This window comes from Schistocerca serialis, chromosome 5 (genome assembly GCF_023864345.2).
Source record: "Schistocerca serialis cubense isolate TAMUIC-IGC-003099 chromosome 5, iqSchSeri2.2, whole genome shotgun sequence".
In the NCBI taxonomy this organism is placed as follows: Eukaryota; Metazoa; Arthropoda; class Insecta; order Orthoptera; family Acrididae; genus Schistocerca; species Schistocerca serialis.
The window spans coordinates 716,925,534-716,945,701 of record NC_064642.1 but is presented as its reverse complement, the minus strand read 5'-3'; the positions used below and the strand labels follow the sequence as shown (position 1 = coordinate 716,945,701).

The 20,168-nt window shown below is 40.9% G+C and overlaps 1 protein-coding gene across 1 annotated transcript in view; it reads right to left on the bottom strand.

Annotated features, from left to right (window-relative positions):
* Positions 1-20,168, bottom strand: part of LOC126481194 (transmembrane protein 241-like) — an 81,696-nt gene that overhangs the window by 20,633 nt on the left and 40,895 nt on the right. The window contains exon 3 of the mRNA XM_050104785.1: positions 11,079-11,240. Coding sequence (XP_049960742.1) covers positions 11,079-11,240 — 162 coding nt within the window. The remainder of the gene's footprint in view (positions 1-11,078; positions 11,241-20,168) is intronic.

Genomic DNA, 20,168 nt, shown 5'->3' with positions numbered 1-20,168 from the left:
TAACCAAAACGGCCTTGCTGTGCTGGTACTGCGAACGGCTGAAAGCAAGGGGAAACTACAGCCATAATTTTTCCCGAGGACACGCAGCTTTACTGTATGATTAAATGATGATGGCGTCCTCTTGGGTAAAATATTCCGGGGGTAAAATAGTCCCCCATTCGGATCTCCGGGTGGGGACTACTCAAGAGGACGTCGTTATCAGGAGAAAGAAAACTGGCATTCTACGGATCGGAGCGTGGAATGTCAGATCCCTTAATCGGGCAGGTAGGTTAGAAAACTTAAAAAGGGAAATGGATAGGTTAAAGTTAGATATAGTGGGAATTAGTGAAGTTCGGTGGCAGGAGGAACAAGACTTTTGGTCAGGTGATTACAGGGTTATAAATACAAAATCAAATAGGGGTAATGCAGGAGTAGGTTTAATAATGAATAAAAAAATAGGAGTGCGGGTAAGTTACTACAAACAGCATAGTGAATGCATTATTGTGGCCAAGATAAACACGAAGCCCGTGTCTACTACAGTAGTACAAGTTTATATGCCAACTAGCTCTGCAGATGACGAAGAAATTGATGAAATGTATGACGAGATAAAAGAAATTATTCAGATAGTGAAGGGAGATGAAAATTTAATAGTCATGGGCGACTGGAATTCGTCAGTAGGAAAAGGGAGAGAAGGAAACATAGTAGGTGAATATGGATTGGTGGGGAGAAATGAAAGAGGAAGCCGCCTTGTAGAATTTTGCACAGAGCATAACTTAATCATAGCTAACACTTGGTTCAAGAATCCTGAAAGAAGGTTGTATACATGGAAGAACCCTGGAGATACTAAAAGGTATCAGATAGATTATATAATGGTAAGACAGAGATTTAGGAACCAGGTTTTAAATTGTAAGACATTTCCAGGAGCAGATGTGTACTCTGACCACAATCTATTGGTTATGAACTGTAGATTAAAACTGAAGAAACTGCAAAAAGGTGGGAATTTAAGGAGATGGGACCTGGATAAACTGAAAGAACCATAGGTTGTACAGAGTTTGAGGGAGAGCATAAGGGAACAATTGACAGGAATGGGGGAAAGAAATACAGTAGAAGAAGAATGGGTAGCTCTGAGGGATGAAGTAGTGAAGGCAGCAGATGATCAAGTAGGTAAAAAGACGAGGGCTAATAGAAATCCTTGGGTAACAGAAGAAATATTGAATTTTATTGATGAAAGGAGAAAATATAAAAATGCAGTAAATGAAGCAGGCAAAAAGGAATACAAACGTCTCAAAAATGAGATCGACAGGAAGTGCAAAATGGCTAAGCAGGGATGGCTAGAGGACAAATGTAAGGATGTAGAGGCTTGTCTCACTAGGGGTAAGATAGATACTGCCTACAGGAAAATTAAAGAGATCTTTGGAGAGAAGAGAACCACTTGTATGAATATCAAGAGCTCAGATGGCAACCCAGTTCTAAGCAAAGAAGGGAAGGCAGAAAGGTGGAAGGAGTATATAGAGGGTTTATACAAGGGAGATGTACTTGAGGACAATATTATGGAAATGGAAGAGGATGTAGATGAAGATGAAGACGAAATGGGAGATAAGATACTGCGTGAAGAGTACTGAAAGACCTGAGTCGAAACAAGGCCCCCGGAGTAGACAACATTCCCTTGGAACTACTGACGGCCCTGGGAGAGCCAGTCACGACAAAACTCTACCATCTGGTGAGCAAGATGTACGAGACAGGTGAAATACCCTCAGACTTCAAGAAGAATATAATAATTCCAATCCCAAAGAAAGCAGGTGTTGACAGATGTGAAAATTACCGAACTATCAGTTTAATAAGTCACAGCTGCAAAATACTAACGCGAATTCTTTACAGACGAATGGAAAAAACTGGTAGAAGCGGACCTCGGGGAAGATCAGTTTGGATTCCGTAGAAATGTTGGAACACGTGAGGCAATACTAACCTTACAACTTATCTTAGAAGAACGATTAAGAAAAGGCAAACCTACGTTTCTAGCATTTGTAGACTTAGAGAAAGCTTTTGACAATGTTAACTGGAATACTCTCTTTCAAATTCTGAAGGTGGCAGGGGTAAAATACAGGGAGCGAAAGGCTATTTACAATTTGTACAGAAACCAGATGGCAGTTGTAAGAGTCGAGGGGCATGAAAGGGAAGCGGTGGTTGGGAAGGGAGTGAGACAGGGTTGTAGCCTGTCCCCAATGTTATTCAATCTATATATTGAGCAAGCAGTAAAGGAAACAAAATAAAAATTCGGAGTAGGTATTAAAATTCATGGAGAAGAAGTAAAAACTTTGAGGTTTGCTGATGACATTGTAATTCTGTCAGAGACAGCAAAGGACTTGGAAGAGCAGTTGAACGGAATGAACAGTGTCTTGAAAGGAGGATATAAGATGAACATCAACAAAAGCAAAACAAGGATAATGGAATATAGTCAAATTAAATCGGGTGATGCTGAGGGAATTAGATTAGGAAATGAGACACTTAAAGTAGTAGAGGAGTTTAGCTATTTAGGGAGTAAAATAACTGATGATGGTCGAAGTAGAGGGGATATAAAATGTAGACTGGCAATGGCAAGGAAATCATTTCTGAAGAAGAGAAATTTGTTAACATTGAGTATAGATTTAAGTGTCAGGAAGTCGTTTCTGAAAGTATTTGTATGGAAGTGAAACATGGACAATAACTAGTTTGGACAAGAAGAGAATAGAAGCTTTCGAAATGTGGTGCTACAGAAGAATGCTGAATATAAGGTGGGTAGATCACGTAACTAATTAGGAGGTATTGAATAGGATTGGGGAGAAGAGAAGTTTGTGGCACAACTTGACTAGAAGAAGGGATCGGTTGGTAGGACATGTTTTGAGGCATCAAGGGCTCACAAATTTAGCATTGGAGGGCAGCGTGGAGGGTAAAAATCGTAGAGGGAGACCAAGAGATGAATACACTAAGCAGATTCAGAAGGATGTAGGTTGCAGTAGGTACTGGGAGATGAAGAAGCTTGCACAGGATAGAGTAGCATGGAGAGCTGCATCAAACCAGTCTCAGGACTGAAGACCACAACAACAACAACCAATTTTAAGGATCATAAAACAATGAAACTGATGGCATTCTCCCCCTCACCTCCTTTTCTTTTGTGCCTGCCCAGTCCCAGCAACTTTATGGGAGAAAGTCAAAGTGGAACTAGATCATCTTACATCTTTGAGTGTTGTCACACCTGTTCTATAGTGAATATTCTACTCTGTTGGTAAATGTCAAAAAACCTAAAGGCTACCTTCAGCTCTATGGTGGTTTTAAAGTGCCTATAAATTCACTGTCTGTTAGTGATACTTATCCCTTACCCCATCCGGAAGAACTCTTATCACAACTATCTGGAGGGCCAGTACTTTTGCAAAACAGACTTGTCAGAAGCCTATTTACAACTGCCTCAGGATGACGATTCCAAACATGTCCTCGTAGTGAATACCCTCTTCGGGTTATATCAATCCCAGCACCTGCCATTCAATGTGTTTAGCACCCCTGCCATTTCCCAACGATTTTTGTAACAAATCACGGCCTCTGTGCTGGGGTGCAGGTTTCTCAACAGGCAAACATTTGCAGAACCTACATGCCTCGTTCACAGGTCTACCGGCCTCTGATGTAACTTGGGCAAGCCACAATTTTTTCAGTCTTCTACAGTTTATCTCTGTTTTGAAGTCGCACGTGCTGGCATCAAGTATTTACACCAGCATGTCAATGCCATTACAGTCTTGATGCATCCTACCAATGTCAAAGAGTTGTAAGTCTTTCTCAGAAAGATTGTATAGTATCATAAATTTCTTCCTGGTGTAGCCACAAAGGCCCGGCAGCTTCATGATCTCCTACGTAAAGTTGTTCCATTTCACTGGTCGTCCACCTGCCAGTGTGCTTTTAGCCCATTAAGGTCGAAATTACACTCAGCACCTTGGCAGGTGGTTCCGAAAGCCCTATTGCATACGCTTCTTTAACATTAAATCAGATGCAACAGAAAAAGAAGCCCTTGCTATTTCTATGTACTCCAAAAATTTTATGTTTTCCTATACAGTTGTAAGTTTCATTTGATTACTGCTCATAAACCTCCAGTTTCTCTTTTCAGTCATTCAGCATCTTTACCAGATAAAGTGGCCCATCATCTGCAATGCTGGGCTCTGTTGTCATGCTGTAAAGATGAGATTCATTTCCGACCCGTAGCACAACACACTAATGTGGATGCTCTTTCTAGTTTGCCAACTGACCCTGATCCAGCATTTGAACAGAAGAAACTGTTGTGTTTCCATTTAGACATCAAAGCCCAAAACACCATGCCTGGTTTTCCCATTACCAGTTCTCAGACTTTGGTGGCTGTTGCAGCTGATTACGCTCTCTACCACCACCTCACAGCTCTCAATGATATTACTGTTGGCTACTGAAGAGCCAGCACCCAGGTTTTGATCTTATCTGCAGTGTGGCGGGATGTCATTTTCCATCTGGACCACTGGGGTGTTTCTCATACAAAATTGCTGGCCTGCTGCCACGTTTTGGCCAGATATTGACAATGACATGTGCATTGTAACAGCCTGCCTGCAGTGCACCACCCATCAAGATCTCTCTTTCCCTTTGGCCCACCCCCCAGCACCACTGAGAGTGTGGTCATGCTGATCTTGTGGGGCTGATCATTCACTCCTTTTGGTTTGAAGTAGCTGATGCTTCTTCAAAATTTCCTTGTGTGGTTTGTTGCCTGTCCACTTCCACAGTGGCTATGGTCACAGCCCTCTCAAAGATTTTTTTTTTTCTTTAGAAGAACTGCCACATACACGTGTGGCGAACAGCGGCCAAAGTTTGTGCCTCAAGATTTCGTAGATTTTTGTACAAAGAGTGCCAACAAGCATGTTATGCCCCTCCATTTCATTCCCAGTCCAATGAAGAGGTGAAATGACTGGTCCATATGTTTAAAACTCAGATGAAAAAAACACTCACTCTTTTCCCAAGGAAGCCTTCGATAGGTTCTTGAGTTCATATAGGTTCACTTCAGTTCGCGACCATAGCCTAGCGGAGCTTCTTCGCGGCCGCCGGCCCTGCACACTGCTTCATCTCCTCTGGCCAACACCCAGCCACCCACCAGCATCCGACTCACAGCAATTCTATATGGGCTTTGCAGTCGGGGGTCCACGGATTTGGCTGGCGCCCTAAGTGGGTACCAGTAGTCACCCATCACCACTAAGGCTGCTGCCTCTCTGTCGTGCGCAACTCTGGTGGCTCGGTGTCATGACACTACAACCAGCAAAGTCCGTAGGTGACCGAACATGCGCCACAGGGGGCTCTGCCCCCATGGCCACTTCCACCATCTGTGCCAGCCTCCACAGTGCAATACACACCTCCTCCAGCTCAGAAGCCATCTTTGCTCTGGGTGCTGCCACCACTGGGTGGAGCAATCAGTGCCAGGCCACCTCCATCTCTGCAGGCCCTATTGCTGCCACCATTTTCTCTGCTGCCTCCATCACCGCATGCCTGTCCGGATGTTGACATGGGTACAGCATCACCATCACCAGTGCTTCCTTACTGTCTCTCAAGGGAAGTCAGCACCACACATATCTGTGCCCGTGCCATTTCAGACCAAATTCTCCTGTGACAGCACGACAGCCACTCCAGCGGTCGTCACTTACCTATGAAGACACGGACAGTTTTCCCCAAGGGGGAAGAAGTGTTGGACCTTAAGTGTGTGTGTGTGTGTGTGTGTGTGTGTGTGTGTGTGTAATCAAAAGTGCATGATGCAAGTGCCTCCACAGCTGGCCTTTGTACTGTTCTCTACCTCATTCAGTGTTAGTGTGGATCTCTTCATACAGAATAAAACTTGGCTGGTGTTACTTCTGATATTGTGTCCATACAACAGTACAACATCCTTCATCCATACAACAGTACAACATCCTTCATCTCCGGTCACTCTTCCACCCACTAGTAAAGTATTTTTGGGCTCAACAGCAAGCTCACAGCCTGCACAGAAGTGGCACACTTTTCAATTCCGTCATTCCTAAAGGCTTTTATTACCATGTGCCCTTGTAGCGAGTAGAATGCTATCCCTGTTTATGCTGTTGCAGCAAGAGAAGAGTATGCTGTATATTCTTTATAGTTTCTCAGTCGGTTCAACATAACTGGAGGGCAACGCATTTTAAAATGTTAGGAGCTTTGAGGGATTCAGTACCCATGTCGTGATATGTGGCACTCATGTAAGCTACCGACTCTTTAAATTTGAAAAGGTGTCTCTCAATTTAAGTTCCACCATTTAACACTCCCTTTACAAACATTAAGTGTATTGTGTTGGTCAGTTACAACTGGATGTTTGCCTAACTTTTGACATTTCAGTAGCAGTTATGCTTGCTCAGCAAATGATATCTCTCCTTAGAAGGATTCCATCCTAGAGGCATTCCATTGACTTCAAATTTACGTAATCGATTCTAATGTTATATGCAGTAAAACGGGGATACTAGAGGGAGTACTAGACGGAATACATTTTGAAACATGGATGTTTTCACTTTGTGGTACTGATTGTTTTGGGAGCTAGTCTGTTGAGCTCTCCTGTTTAGTATTAATGTCAACCAATGATCTACATCTATAATCTGCAAACCACCGTGAGGTGCATGGCAGAGGGTACATCCCATCATACCAGTTATTAGGGTTTCTTCTGGTTCCATTCATGTATGGAGTGCGGGAGGAACGATTTTTTGAATGTCTCTGTGCATGCAGTAATTATTCTAATATTATCTTCACAATCCCTATGTGAGTGATACATAGCAGGTTGTTGTACAGGATACTATGTTTTCTCATTTTGTGAAGAGCACTTCACATTTCTTAACATTTAAAGCAAGTTGCCAGTCTCTGCACCACTGTGAAATCTTGTAAAGCTCTGGCGCAATATTTATGCAGTTTCTTTCAGATAGTACTTCCTTAGAGATAACTGCATAATTTGCAAAAAGCCTGATTTCACTATTAGTATTTTCTTCGAGGTTATTAATATACAACATGAGCAGTAAGAGCCCCAATAGACTTCCCTGGGGCACATCCGAAGTAATTGCTACATCTGCTGATGACTCTATATGCAAGATAACATGCTGTGTCCTCCCTGTCACAAAGTTCTCAATCCAGTCACAAATTTCATTTGATACCTCATATGATTGTACTTTTGACAATAAGCACAAGTGTTGCACTGAGTCATATGCTTTTTGGAAATCAAGAAACACAGCATCTACCTGGTTGCCTCAATCCTAAGCTTTCAGTATTTCATGTGAGAAAAGTGTGAGTTGGGTTTCGCATGATCAATGTTTTCGAAATCCATGTTGGTTGGTACTGAGGAGGTCATTCTGTTCAAGATACCTCACTATGTTTGGGCTCAGATCATGTTATAAGATTCTACAACAAGATAATGTCAAGGATAATGGATAATAGTTTTGTGGGTCACTTCTACTACCCTTCTTGTGCCTTTTCCCCTAGAACTGGGCATGGTTTTTTGTTCTAGAGATCTACAATAGATTGTAGTTAGAAGAGGGGCTAATCAGCCGCAAATGCAATATAGAATCTGATAGGGATCTCATTGGGCCCTGAAGCTTTGTTCAGTTTTAACAATTTCAGCTGTTTCTCAATACCACTGACACTAATACTTATTTCATTCATCTTTTCAGTGGTATGAGGATTAAGTTGGGGCTATTCTCCAAGGTTTTTCTTTGTAAAGGAAAATTTGAAAATGGAGTTAAGCATTTCAGCTTTTGCTTTGCTACCCTCAATTTTAGTTCCTGTCTCATTCACTAGGGACTGGACACTAACTTTGGTGCCACTAACAGCCTTTACATACAACCAGAATTTCTTTGAATTCTGTGAAAGATCACTTGACAATATGTTGTTACAATAGTCATTAAAGGCATCACGCAGTGCTCTCTTGACAGTCAAACATGTTTCATTCAGCTCCTCTCTATCTACAGCCTTGTGTTTTGTCTTACATCTCAGTAATCTCTGTTTCTTTAGAAGTTTCTTTACAGTGACTGTAAACCACGAAGGGTCCCTTCCATTATGAACTGTTGTACTGGGTACATATCTATCTAGCAACTAATCTTTTTAAATTCAGCCAGAGTTCCTCTATACGCTCCTGCCCTGATGGACTGGACATCTTTTGGCCGAGAAAGATATGAGCCATTTTGATTCTATGAAATGTTAAGGAAATACTTGTACATCCAGACAGAGGCCTTCATGTAGATATGCCTTATCAAATTGGGGAGCAGTAGGTGGCTCAGAGGCTGCTAGCTAACAATTGCTTCGTCTCAAAATCCATTAACCCCATTGGCACATAGCGACAGTCAGACTGAGGGTGCTTTTTTATCTTCATGATGTAAGCATGCCCCCTCTGACATACAACATTTCACCTCTACATTGCACGATGGTCATTGAAAGTTTATGGTTACCAAGTACTTACGTTATTCAGCAGTCCCCAGCTCAGAAACTAAGGGTTCGGCAAACCCAGAAGCCTAGCTCCCTGAGGTGATCACAGTTTGACACAACCTAGGAGATAAACATTGCTTTACAAAAGTCATGGAGACAGAGATCATTACAGTCAAGTAAGGCTTTGTAAACTGTGTGGTTACTTGGTACGCAAGTGGAGTTAAAAGAGAAATCAAGCAGCATCAAATGGGGTGCAGTAGGTCACAGGTGGGCAGCACGCAGCCTACAGGTCAGATGTGGCACACAACTGGTTTCAATCCAGCCCGCAGAAGAAATTTGTGGGGGAGAGAGAGAGAGAGAGAGAGAGAGAGAGAGAGAGAGAGGGAGAGAGAGAGAGAAAGTAAGCAAGACACTACAGAATTTTGCCAGAGGAGTTTTTAGGATAGCTATTGTCAAATGTCATAACTAAAGAAACAATGCTCACCACCCACAAATAAATGTAAACATCTGAAAATGGGGTAAACATAAAATGAATGTATGTACTCTAAAAAACGTGTGTTTTTGAGGTGTAATTTTCTACTGTGGCTTTTCATTAAAGAGGTGTCATTAATATCGGTGCAATATACCATACACACTGTCATGGACGCTACAGTTCTGGAGTGCTGCTGTCGTATCATGCCTGCGAGCCTAACAAACGTGTAAACAATGTCCACTGGTCACCAAAGGTTAAGTCTGAGTACGGTTATCAGAAGTGCAGGAAAAAACCAACTTTACAAGGACTAAATTGAACTAAAAATCTCATTTATCATGGAATACCAAGCAATGAAGAAGCTATATTCAATTTAACAGTCATGTATTATTTCAGAATATTTCATGTGGAGATAGACTAGTGCTTTACAAATTGAAACTGGGTATAAAACTAGAAAGAAACTTACTGATTAGGGAGGAAATCTGAAATGTTGCACAATTATTTAAGAATCCTACATATGCAAAAAGCAAAAGTTCAGGTGTGTAGAAGCCAAAAGAAAATCTCAAATGAAACTAAGCCGCTATTAAATATAATGTGAATTTCAAGCAAACGATAAAAGGAACATGGCAGAATACTCTGAACTAAACAAAATTATTCACAAATATCTTTAAAAGTATGCCAAAAGAGACAATAAAAATTTTGCAGGCGAAAAAAGATATCAGTCAAATCCTTTGCAACACGATTTGTCTAAAAGTAAGAAATGAAATAGATGAGAGAAACAATGATGCACCTAATTTGATGTACACTATTGTCAGTGCCCTTCATAGATGTGTCCAATGTTTCTCTAATGTATTTTATTTCTTACAGATAGACAAATAATTCCGCAAAATATTTGACTTTTTTTAAATGTTTTGTTCAAAAAGCATGATCTTAGTGGCACCTCATTTTCTGGTGTCTTCTGTTCTGGAAACATCCTAAATTTAGTGCTTGATTTGTAGGAAGCCATTTTAAAAATCAAATATTGCACCAAAGTTTTTTTTACTCAAAATTACTACGCTTAGAAGAGATGACATTTTTAACACCCCATTTGCCTTCCTAGTGTCTTCTGTTATTGATGTGTCCTAAATTTCGTACTTGACTCAAAGGAAATCTTTCTGACAGTTAAGTACCACACCAATGTAGCTATTTATGTGTAAAATAGCTAGGCCACAAAGAGATTAACTTTCTGACACTTCATTTATATGGCTAGAAACAGCTGTTCATGAAATATTTCAGTTTTACCTCAAATCACTAATTAAGTTTTCCTTAATTACCCAGATTAGTTTCAAGCACTTGATTTTTTTTTTTTTTCAAAATAGATTTCACACTGTCAATTTGACACCCCATTTGTCCATTTCCCACTCTCAGATCAGCTATATAAATTTGGACAAAAATGTATTGTGTTATTTTGCCTCAAATCACTAATTAATTTTTTATTAACTACACTAACTTCTTTCAAGCAAATAAACTCTATTTTGCAAAACTACACCTTACGCCAGCCAATCTGATACCTTCCCATTCTTCATTTCACTAAAACAATGTAGCAATGTAGGCAAAAATCCACTGCATAATTGATAGAGAGTTTTGTTTTCACCCCGCTCAAACATTTGACCAATAATTGAAAACAATAAGACTACAAGGAAAACAAAACAGAAACTTACAATCATTGCTTACCTGTTCTTACCTGTTGGGGATAATAACAACAGAGTTAAATGTACAAGATTCCAATATTATCTTCAAGTTCTTAGTGTGCAAGAGGAGAAACAGATAGTTGAAAAAAATGACATTGTGAATGTAATGATACACAAGATGTACAAAGCCATGGGTATGAAGGAAGGAAAAGTTCATGGGGATAATTGTGATTCAATAGACTTGTTTATAGCTCACGGGAAAATAAAACATAACAAACTTACAAAGATTTGGTTAATACCACCTGCCAATAAGGAAAAGTCTGAAAAAATTCAATCAGGCAAAGCAATAAGCTGGTTCTGGCATCTATCCAGGCAAAGCAATAAGACGGTCTCACATTTAGTCAACATTAATGTCAAGTGGTCATTATGTTTGTTGTTATGTTTGTTATCAGTTGTTGTTGTTACTGTTGCTACTGCTGCTGATGATGATTTATTATTAGAACCTGTTCATCAGGTATACTCACAGGCAGACTCACGTCCAGCAAGATGACAGATGTAGCTGCCAATAAGCAAACCAACCCTGCAGTCAGCTGCAATGCTGTAGCCTTGATAGCTGATGACACATAGTCCAGCAGGAACACACAAACTCTTGGAAGGCTACCCACACTCACGAATACCGGAATAGGCTGTAATCACAAAATTTTCCTCAGAAAGTAATAGCCACTATAAGTTAGAGTATAATGACAATAACTACCATAAGTTAGAAAAGAGAGTGTTAACAAAATTTAATTTGCCTTGATACCTGCACTGTTGTTCCATTTGAATGAGTGCTTTACAATAGCAAAATAATTTATAGATCACTTTTGAAACTAATGTTGGCTCAGTACACCTGTATTTACTTAAACTGGAGAGAGCAATAGAATTTTAATATCAGTGTTTGATCCTGTGTGTATTCACGTCATTTTCAGCACTGGTAGAATTTAATGAAAACTATGTAATATTTGTACCTGCATTCATACTTTAAAATTCATTACACAAAAGCACGTGGTAACAGCTCCTGGTACAGAACTAACATACAAAGGTCCTTAATGACACCTTGGTGACAATTAAAGAAACTAACCATAGTAGATCCCAATGTCTAATCCAAACGTTCAAGCAGCAATTAGTACCCCAAGGTAGCACCTTCATGGTTTACTTTACAAAGAAATAGTATGTATGGGCTACTCACGGCAGGTGGCAATATCTCCAGCCTCTTAGACTTCAAAGCATGTCACACAAAGACAGTCTGTTGCACAACAACATCAGCACACAATCGCACACAAACAAATTTTGAGCCCACACTCAGACTCTGAAGTATTCAGACTTGAGATGAGGCTGCTGGACACATGTGTTGCCAAACTCTTTGAACCATGGCAGGCTACAGTACAATGGATACTGTCGTGCTGGTTCATATTCCTGTCTGTGTGGCAGAATATTGGGAATACCACTCAGGGAACTCACACAATACCTCTACATCATGGACCAAATTCTTTGCAGTCCTCACAAAATCTCACTATCCGAAATTAGTTTCCACATCTATATCTACATACATACTCTGTAAGCCACTGTATGATGTGTGGTAGTGGGTACCCTGTACCACTACTAGTCATTCTGTTTCCTATTCCACATGCACAGGTGGCAGGGGTAAAATACAGGGAGCGAAAGGCTATTTACAATTTGTACAGAAACCAGATGGCAGTTATAAGAGTCGAGGGACATGAAAGGGAAGCAGTGGTTGGGAAGGGAGTGAGACAGGGTTGTAGCCTCTCCCCAATGTTATTCAATCTGTATATTGAGCAAGCAGTAAAGGAAACAAAAGAAAAATTTGGAGTAGGTATTAAAATCCAGGGAGAAGAAACAAAAACTTTGAGGTCGCCGATGACATTCTAATTCTGTCAGAGACAGCAAAAGACTTGGAAGAGCAGTTGAAACGGAATGGACAGTGTCTTGAAAGGAGGATATAAGATGAACATCAACAAAAGCAAAACGAGGATAATGGAATGTAGTCAAATTAAGTCGGGTGATGCTGAGGGAATTAGATTAGGAAATGAGACACTTAAAGTAGTAAAGGAGTTTTGCTATTTGGGGAGCAAAATAACTGATGATGGTCGAAGTAGAGAGGATATAAATTGTAGACTGGCAATGGCAAGGAAAGCGTTTCTGAAGAAGAGAAATTTGTTAACATCGAGTATAGATTTAAGTTTCAGGAAGTCGTTTCTGAAAGTATTTGTATGGAGTGTAGCCATGTATGGAAGTGAAACATGGACAATAAGTAGTTTGGACAAGAAGAGAATAGAAGCTTTCGAAATGTGGTGCTACAGAAGAATGTTGAAGATTAAGTGGGTAGATCACGTAACTAATGAGGAGGTATTGAATAGAATTGGGGAGAAGAGAAGTTTGTGGCACAACTTGACTAGAAGAAGGGATCGGTTGGTAGGACATGTCCTGAGGCATCAAGGGATCACAAATTTAGCATTGGAGGGCAGCGTGGAGGGTAAAAATTGTAGAGGGAGACCAAGAGATGAATACACTAAGCAGATTCAGAAGGATGTAGGTTGCAGTAGGTACTGGGAGATGAAGGAGCTTGCGCAGGATAGATTAGCATGAAGAGCTGCATCAAACCAGTCTCAGGACTGAAGACCACAACAACAACAACAATTCCACTTGCAAAGTGAGCAAGAGAAAATTGACTTTCTATATGCCTCCCTACCAGCCCTAATTTCTCTAGTCTTGCCTTCATGGTCCTTATGCGAAATGTACACTGACAGCAGTAGAATCGTTCTGTCGTCAGCTTCAAATGCTGTTTCTATAAATTTTCTCAATACTGTACCTCGAAAAGAACATCGCCCATCCATCAGGGATTTCCGTTTGAGTTCTCCAAAGATCTCCAGAGGACACTTGAGCAGTACTCAAGAATGGATCACACTAGGGTTGTGTATGTGGTCTCCTTTATAGAAGAACCACACCTTCTTAAAATTCTCCCAAGAAACCTAAGTTGATCATTCCCGTTCCCCACTACAATCCTTACATGCTTATTCTTTTGGAACATTATGCATAGATATTTAATTAATTGTACTGTGTGAAGCAGCACACTACTAAGGCTTTTTCTGTAACAATAAGATGAATTCTATAAATATAACTGCTTCTACTGCAATTTACTGAGGAACAATAAACCCCAGAAATTTGGGGATCAAAGGTGGGTTATTGGAGTTGGAAGAGGTGTTAAAAACATTAAACGGGACATGACAGGATTATTAGAAGTGTGCGGAAGGGGGAAATCTGAACTTTGTGAGGAACTAAAAGCAAACCAATGAACAGATTGTATAGGATGTGTCAATCCTAAACAGCTTTACAATTGCTAGTGATCAGACCCTTAACACGAAGAGTTAAAATAATACTAAAAGAAACAGACTCATCAGGCAAGAAATAAGATATGCAGATTATGATACTTTACTTGAGAATAGGTAAGCATACCAGATTAAATTATGCAAAAAATTGAATATCTAAGAAAATTAAGGTTACACAAATGTAAATGAATGGAGCCATTTTATAATGAAAGTTCTTATGGGAACAGCATATGATGTGCCAACTATGAGAAAGGAAAATCAAAAACACAATGTCTCAAATTGAGCAAGGCAGCTATTGAGGGGAAGTGGAGAATTTCAATCAAACAATGAAAATAACATGACAGATTATGCGTGAACTATGCAAAGCTTTTAGTTAAAGGCTCTTAGGCAGATCTACCTCAAACGATACATAAAATGTAGTTTTCAGTAATGTATTACAGAACTTAAATTATCAGGAACCATTCCAAATATTTTCCACGTGGATTGAAATAATGACAGTCAACTTTTTAGAACTGCTGGTATAGAGAGATGTTTTTCAAGCAGCTAGTAGACTTAAGGCTGCAATTACAAATGAAGGTTAGCTCCATGTAATAGATGTTGGGGAGGGGAGAAGGGGGGGGGATGCTTCTACGGGGTACTGCTCTTTATGGGCTTCCAGAAGGTTCAAAATCCGAGTCTAGGGCAATTGTTCAACTGTAAGGGAACAATTACTGATACCCTTACCAATCATCGATAACAGCCACCTACTTCCAGTGGTTACTAGAATGTTGGTCTTCTAGAAGGTTCCAGACAGGGCAGTTTCACATCAACAGTTGGAGAGTACCCCATTGGACTGCATGCAGTTGGGAGATGTTGGAGAGGCATCAGTGGATTACAAGTAGCCAAAGGTGATGGACTGGTGATCACTCGGAAGCAGAAAAGTTGTTAATCTTTCTAAACATAAATTACATGGTGAATCTTGTCACTGAGGCTAGACAGCCTGAGTGACGTCAGACTGTGTGGGACTCACTAAGGACCATATACATGTTTAAAAAGATAAATAAACTGTGTTAAAATTGAACGACTCTTTATTATGCTGGTACTGTCATTAAGCATAGATCCATAAAGACATAGGAAGTATTGTGTAGGTTGGTTTAGGCACACGGTAAGATTCAGTAGTTGCCTTCATATCTGTGTACCACTAAAATTGAGTGAACTGGAATTAATAAAGGAAATAAGGGGGAGGGGGGGTCTACAAATGGCGCTGCATGAAACTACAGTAACTTTTGGTGAAGAAGTAATCGTGGACATTGAATAAAGACGATATGCCACAAAAGTGAACTACAAACAACAGATGCCAATGGTAATGCTACACATGAGGGTAGTGTTTTCATAATCACATTTGGTTGTACGCAGGAAAGAAAGACTGCAGAATCTTTACATCGCACTGCATTGCCTTTGCAGTGTGTAATGGATCTGAGAGATGTGTTATTTTCTACCGAATTTGTCGATACCAAATGTAATGAGGGAGGTTGTAAATGTTTGCTTATATTTTTGTCAGAATATTTTTTGTGAATAGTAATTTGCCTTATTTTATGCTAATTTGCTTATATGTTCGAGAGTGACAGCATATTGATTAATATTAGTAGATGTGATGAATAATATCAAAGAGACTGGTTACAAGTGGAAGCTTGTGTGTTGTGTGAAATGTCTTTGACGCTGGAGTCGTCTTTGACCGTAGTCAGTTGGCAATGAAGCACATTCAGAAAAATGGTATTTGAAGCACCAAAAATGAGGCAAACGCATTGAACCAGGACATTTCCGCAGCCGACAAAACAGTATTATGGAATCATACTTCCACTAGACGACTGAAGCCAACACAAAAAAGTCAAATATCATCTCATAAACATCCACGGAAAAGTGAGTACTGTCACGAAATATGCTAAATTCAAGTGTATAAAAATAGTGAGCATATTTCAAGTGCTATACACCAGCAGCCAGATCATCACCATGTACAAAGAAAATGTTGCACGTAACAGTAAAGTACATTGTGTTTCATGGCACTGCATGGTTGCTAAGTGCAATTAACAATGTACATACTGTACTGCAATTTTATTTTGTGGAATAACTTACTGCCCTTCATTAGAATCCTTTTTATGTCATGTTGTAACAAATTCAAGATGACAAAAGCCAGATGGCCAAAATAGCAAACATAGACTTAGTTATAGATGAGAATATAAAAAAAAAAAATATCCATAGATTTAAGTTATGAGGAATATAATATAACTGAAGCCAGTTTTAGTATGAATAATACTCTGCAGATAGTGGATGAAAATGCCTCTGCACCACTACCAGGAACTACACAATACAACAATACGAAATAGATATGAGCAATCCAGTGACAGAACATGAACAGTTTAAAGAGTGAAAACCAATAGAACATAGTGAAAACTCGGAAAGTACAGAAAAAATTCAAGGTAGTGACCGTCTGCCGTTACGTAGTGTTGTGTCACACGTGGTGTATGCACGTGTTTGTAAACACTGTGCTGTCAAACATTTTACACCAGACACCAGGGACTCTGTGCTTTATATATGTGTTTTGGTTTTGTTTATTCTTTGATTTATGGTTTTTATGTTATTCTATCTTTCGTGCCTAATTATGGGAGAACTTACATGTATATTGTTCCTTGTGGATTAACATTGACTTATGAGCTGGTATTAAAATCCATGGAGAAGAAATAAAAACTCTGAGGTTCACCGATGACATTGTAATTCTGTCAGAGACAGCAAAGGACTTGGTAGAGCAGTTGAACGGAATGGACAGTGTCTTGAAAGGAGGGTATAAGATGAACATCAACAAAAGCAAAACGAGGATAATGGAATGTAGTTGAATTAAGTCGGGTGATGCTGAGGGAATTAGATTAAGAAATGAGACACTTATAGTAGTAAAGGAGTTTTGCTATTTGGGGAGCAAAATAACTGATGATGGTCGAAGTAGAGAAGATATAAAATGTAGACTGGCAATGGCAAGGAAAGCATTTCTAAAGAAGAGAAAATTGCTAACATCGAGTATAGATTTAAGTGTCAGGAAGTCGTTTCTGAAAGTAATTCTATGGAGTGTAGCCATGTGTGGAAGTGAAACATGGATGGTAAATAGTTTGGACAAGAAGAGAATAGAAGCTTTTGAAATGTGGTGCTACAGAAGAATGCTGAAGATTAGATGTGTAAATCACATAACTAATGATGAAGTATTGAATAGAATTGGGGAGAAGAGGAGTATGTGGCACAACTTGACAAAAAGAAGGGACCGGTTAGTAGGACATGTTCTGAGGCATCAAGGGATCACAAATTTAGCATTGGAGGGCAGCGTGGAGGGTAAAAATCGTAGAGGGAGACCAAGAGATGAATACACTAAGCAGATTCAGAAGGATGTAGGTTGCAGTAAGTACTGGGAGATGAAGAAGCTTGCACAGGATAGGGTAGCATGGAGAGCTGCATCAAACCAGTCTCAGGACTGAAGACCACAACAACAACTATGAGCTTCTATTCTCTAAACCTAGTATGTGTATTCTCCATTTCTCCTGCGACTGCATTCAACAAAGTTTGTCATTGGTTGCACAAGGGACCTTTTCGTGTTGCCCAATTTACCCATATTGAGATACATGCAAGATTATATCATCAAACTACAGCCTACCCGACTTGCACCAACAAACTGGTGTGATGGCCTGCGTAATACCATTGAATTAACGACTGCTCACAAAGGAGATTTAGGAAATGTCTGAGACATCCGCTATGACTAATCCTGCTATGTCACAACTGGTCATACAGCTACCACATTTCCAGCAACACAATCCGACTTTATTGTTTGTGCAGCTGGAGGCCAGCTTTTTTATTCCAGAATTTTGGCGGATGATACCAAATTTGCACTGATAGTAAGTCAATCAGATCACCTGTACACCGTGGAGGTAGTACAACATGTAATTACCATACCACCAACGTCTAAATCCTGTGACAATTTTAAGGCAGAACTGATCCAGCGAATGTCAGCATCACAGGAAGAGTGAATACAGCACTTTCCCCACATAACAAAATATCAGAGACAGAAAGCTTTTGCAGTACTTGCGGCACCTACAAAGCAAAGTGGATGTGGGAACCATACTGGGCTATTTAATATGCACAATATAGAGCAGCCAATTACCACCGCCTGTCAAAGCAATCATAGCGTCCCAGGCTCACACATCCTTGGACATGGTAGAGTAACTGGTAGCGGAACAGGATGCAATGAGACCGGCTCCTGTCGGCACAGTCCGCACTAGTGCAACGCCAACTGTTTTGCGCACAGCCCTTGTGGTGTCACCGCCAGACACCACACTTGCTAGGTGGTAGCCTTTAAATCGGCTGCGGTCCGTTAGTATACGTCGGACCCGCGTGTCGCCACTATCAGTGATTGCAGACCGAGCGCCGCCACACAGCAGGTCTAGAGAGACTTCCTAGCACTCGCCCCAGTTGTACAGCCGACTTTGCCAGCGATGGTTCACTGACAAATTACGCTCTCATTTGCCGAGACGATAATTTAGCATAGCCTTCAGCTACGTCATTTGCTACGACCTAGCAAGGCGCCATTATCATTTGCTATTTATCTTGTGATGCATGTACCGTCAGACCGATGTTCACCAATTATGGATTAAAGTTAAGTATTCCAGAAGCTACGTACCTTTTTTGCTAGTCTCTATTCCTTTAACTGTTCCAGACCTCACGCCAGCCGGCGTGAGCTTAAATGCGTGCCTTTCGGCTTCCTCTCCTAGTGGCTTGGCTGTCTTGCCAAGTCACAACAGTTTGACGACGAGGATTTTGCGTTCGTATTGATAGACTGATTTACTTGTGTAATGGCTTCGCCACCATCTCCAGATGTACTGTCCGAATTTTATCGCTTACAGAATCAGCAGATGCAGGCCTTACTGGATGCCCTTGCACAGCTCGTCCAGGGTCAAAGTGCAATGCACAACGATGCGGCAGCCACCGCTCCACCGCTCACGCAGCCGCAACATGCAGTTGCACCACCTTTTCGTCCTTTTGATGCGGCACTGGAAAGCTGGACGGAGTGGTCTCACCAATTTGGATTCCATCTCGCTGCCTACAGAATTCAAGGTAACGAGCGGCAGCCTTTTTTGTTGGCATCCGTAGGCGTCCAAACCTACCGTGTGATAGTGAAATTATTTCCCCGACGCGACGTAGCAACTCTGTCCTACGACGAAATTTTGTCTGCATTAGATGCATATTTCAAAGAATCAGTCAATGTAGTTGCAAAAAGGTATACCTTCTTTCGTACAAAACGTACGGCAGGACAGACTAATAGGGAGTGGGTTGCAACCTTGCAAGGCCTTACTAGGGATTGTGCTTTTGAGTGTTAATGTGGACTCCCTTATTCAGATACTATGGTACGTGATGCAATTGCACAGAACGTTTCTGATGTTCGTATACGGGAATAGATTTTGAAACTAGTCAATCCCTCCCTTCAACAAGTGATGGACATATTGGATCGGCAGGACACACTTGACTTTGCTCAGGAATCTTTTGAAACTTCGCCACCCGTGTGTCAGGTTAACCGGCCCGCCGGGCGAGCTGCACGGAACAGCAAACAGTCCTCGTGCCCGGCCGCGCCAAAGCCGCCTGGCTCTCAGCCGCGTGTACCGCGCCAGCAAGCCAATGCAGTGAAATCATGCCCACGGTGTGCTACTCGACATTCGCGTGAGAATTGCCCGTCACGCCAGGCTATTTGCTTTTTCTGTAATAAAAAAGGACATGTTCAAAATGTTTGCCAGAAAAAGCTCCGATCGGACGCTCAAAACCATTCCAGGCCCTTTGCTTCGCGCCGGAATCGGAATCGAACCAAGGATACTCAGGCTTGCGACACTTCGCCTATGGAAATTCATGTAGTTCATGCTACTCCGCCCAGTGCTACTCTCTCTAACAGTGACTGTGTTCATCCCACAAATAGTGTGCGTCGACATCACCGGAAATCCCGTCCAGTCGCAAGTGATTCTGTACCAGTGTCAGTTCACGTTGCACGAGACAGTCGCTCTTGTTGTCAGCAGGACAATAAACTTTTTGTGGACTTGGACTTTAGCGGTAAAGTGATACCATTCCAGCTCGATAACGGAGCTGCAGTTTCATTGATCAATCACGACACGTACAAACAGCTGGGCACACCTCCATTGCGTGCAGCAAATGTTAAGCTAACTACATATT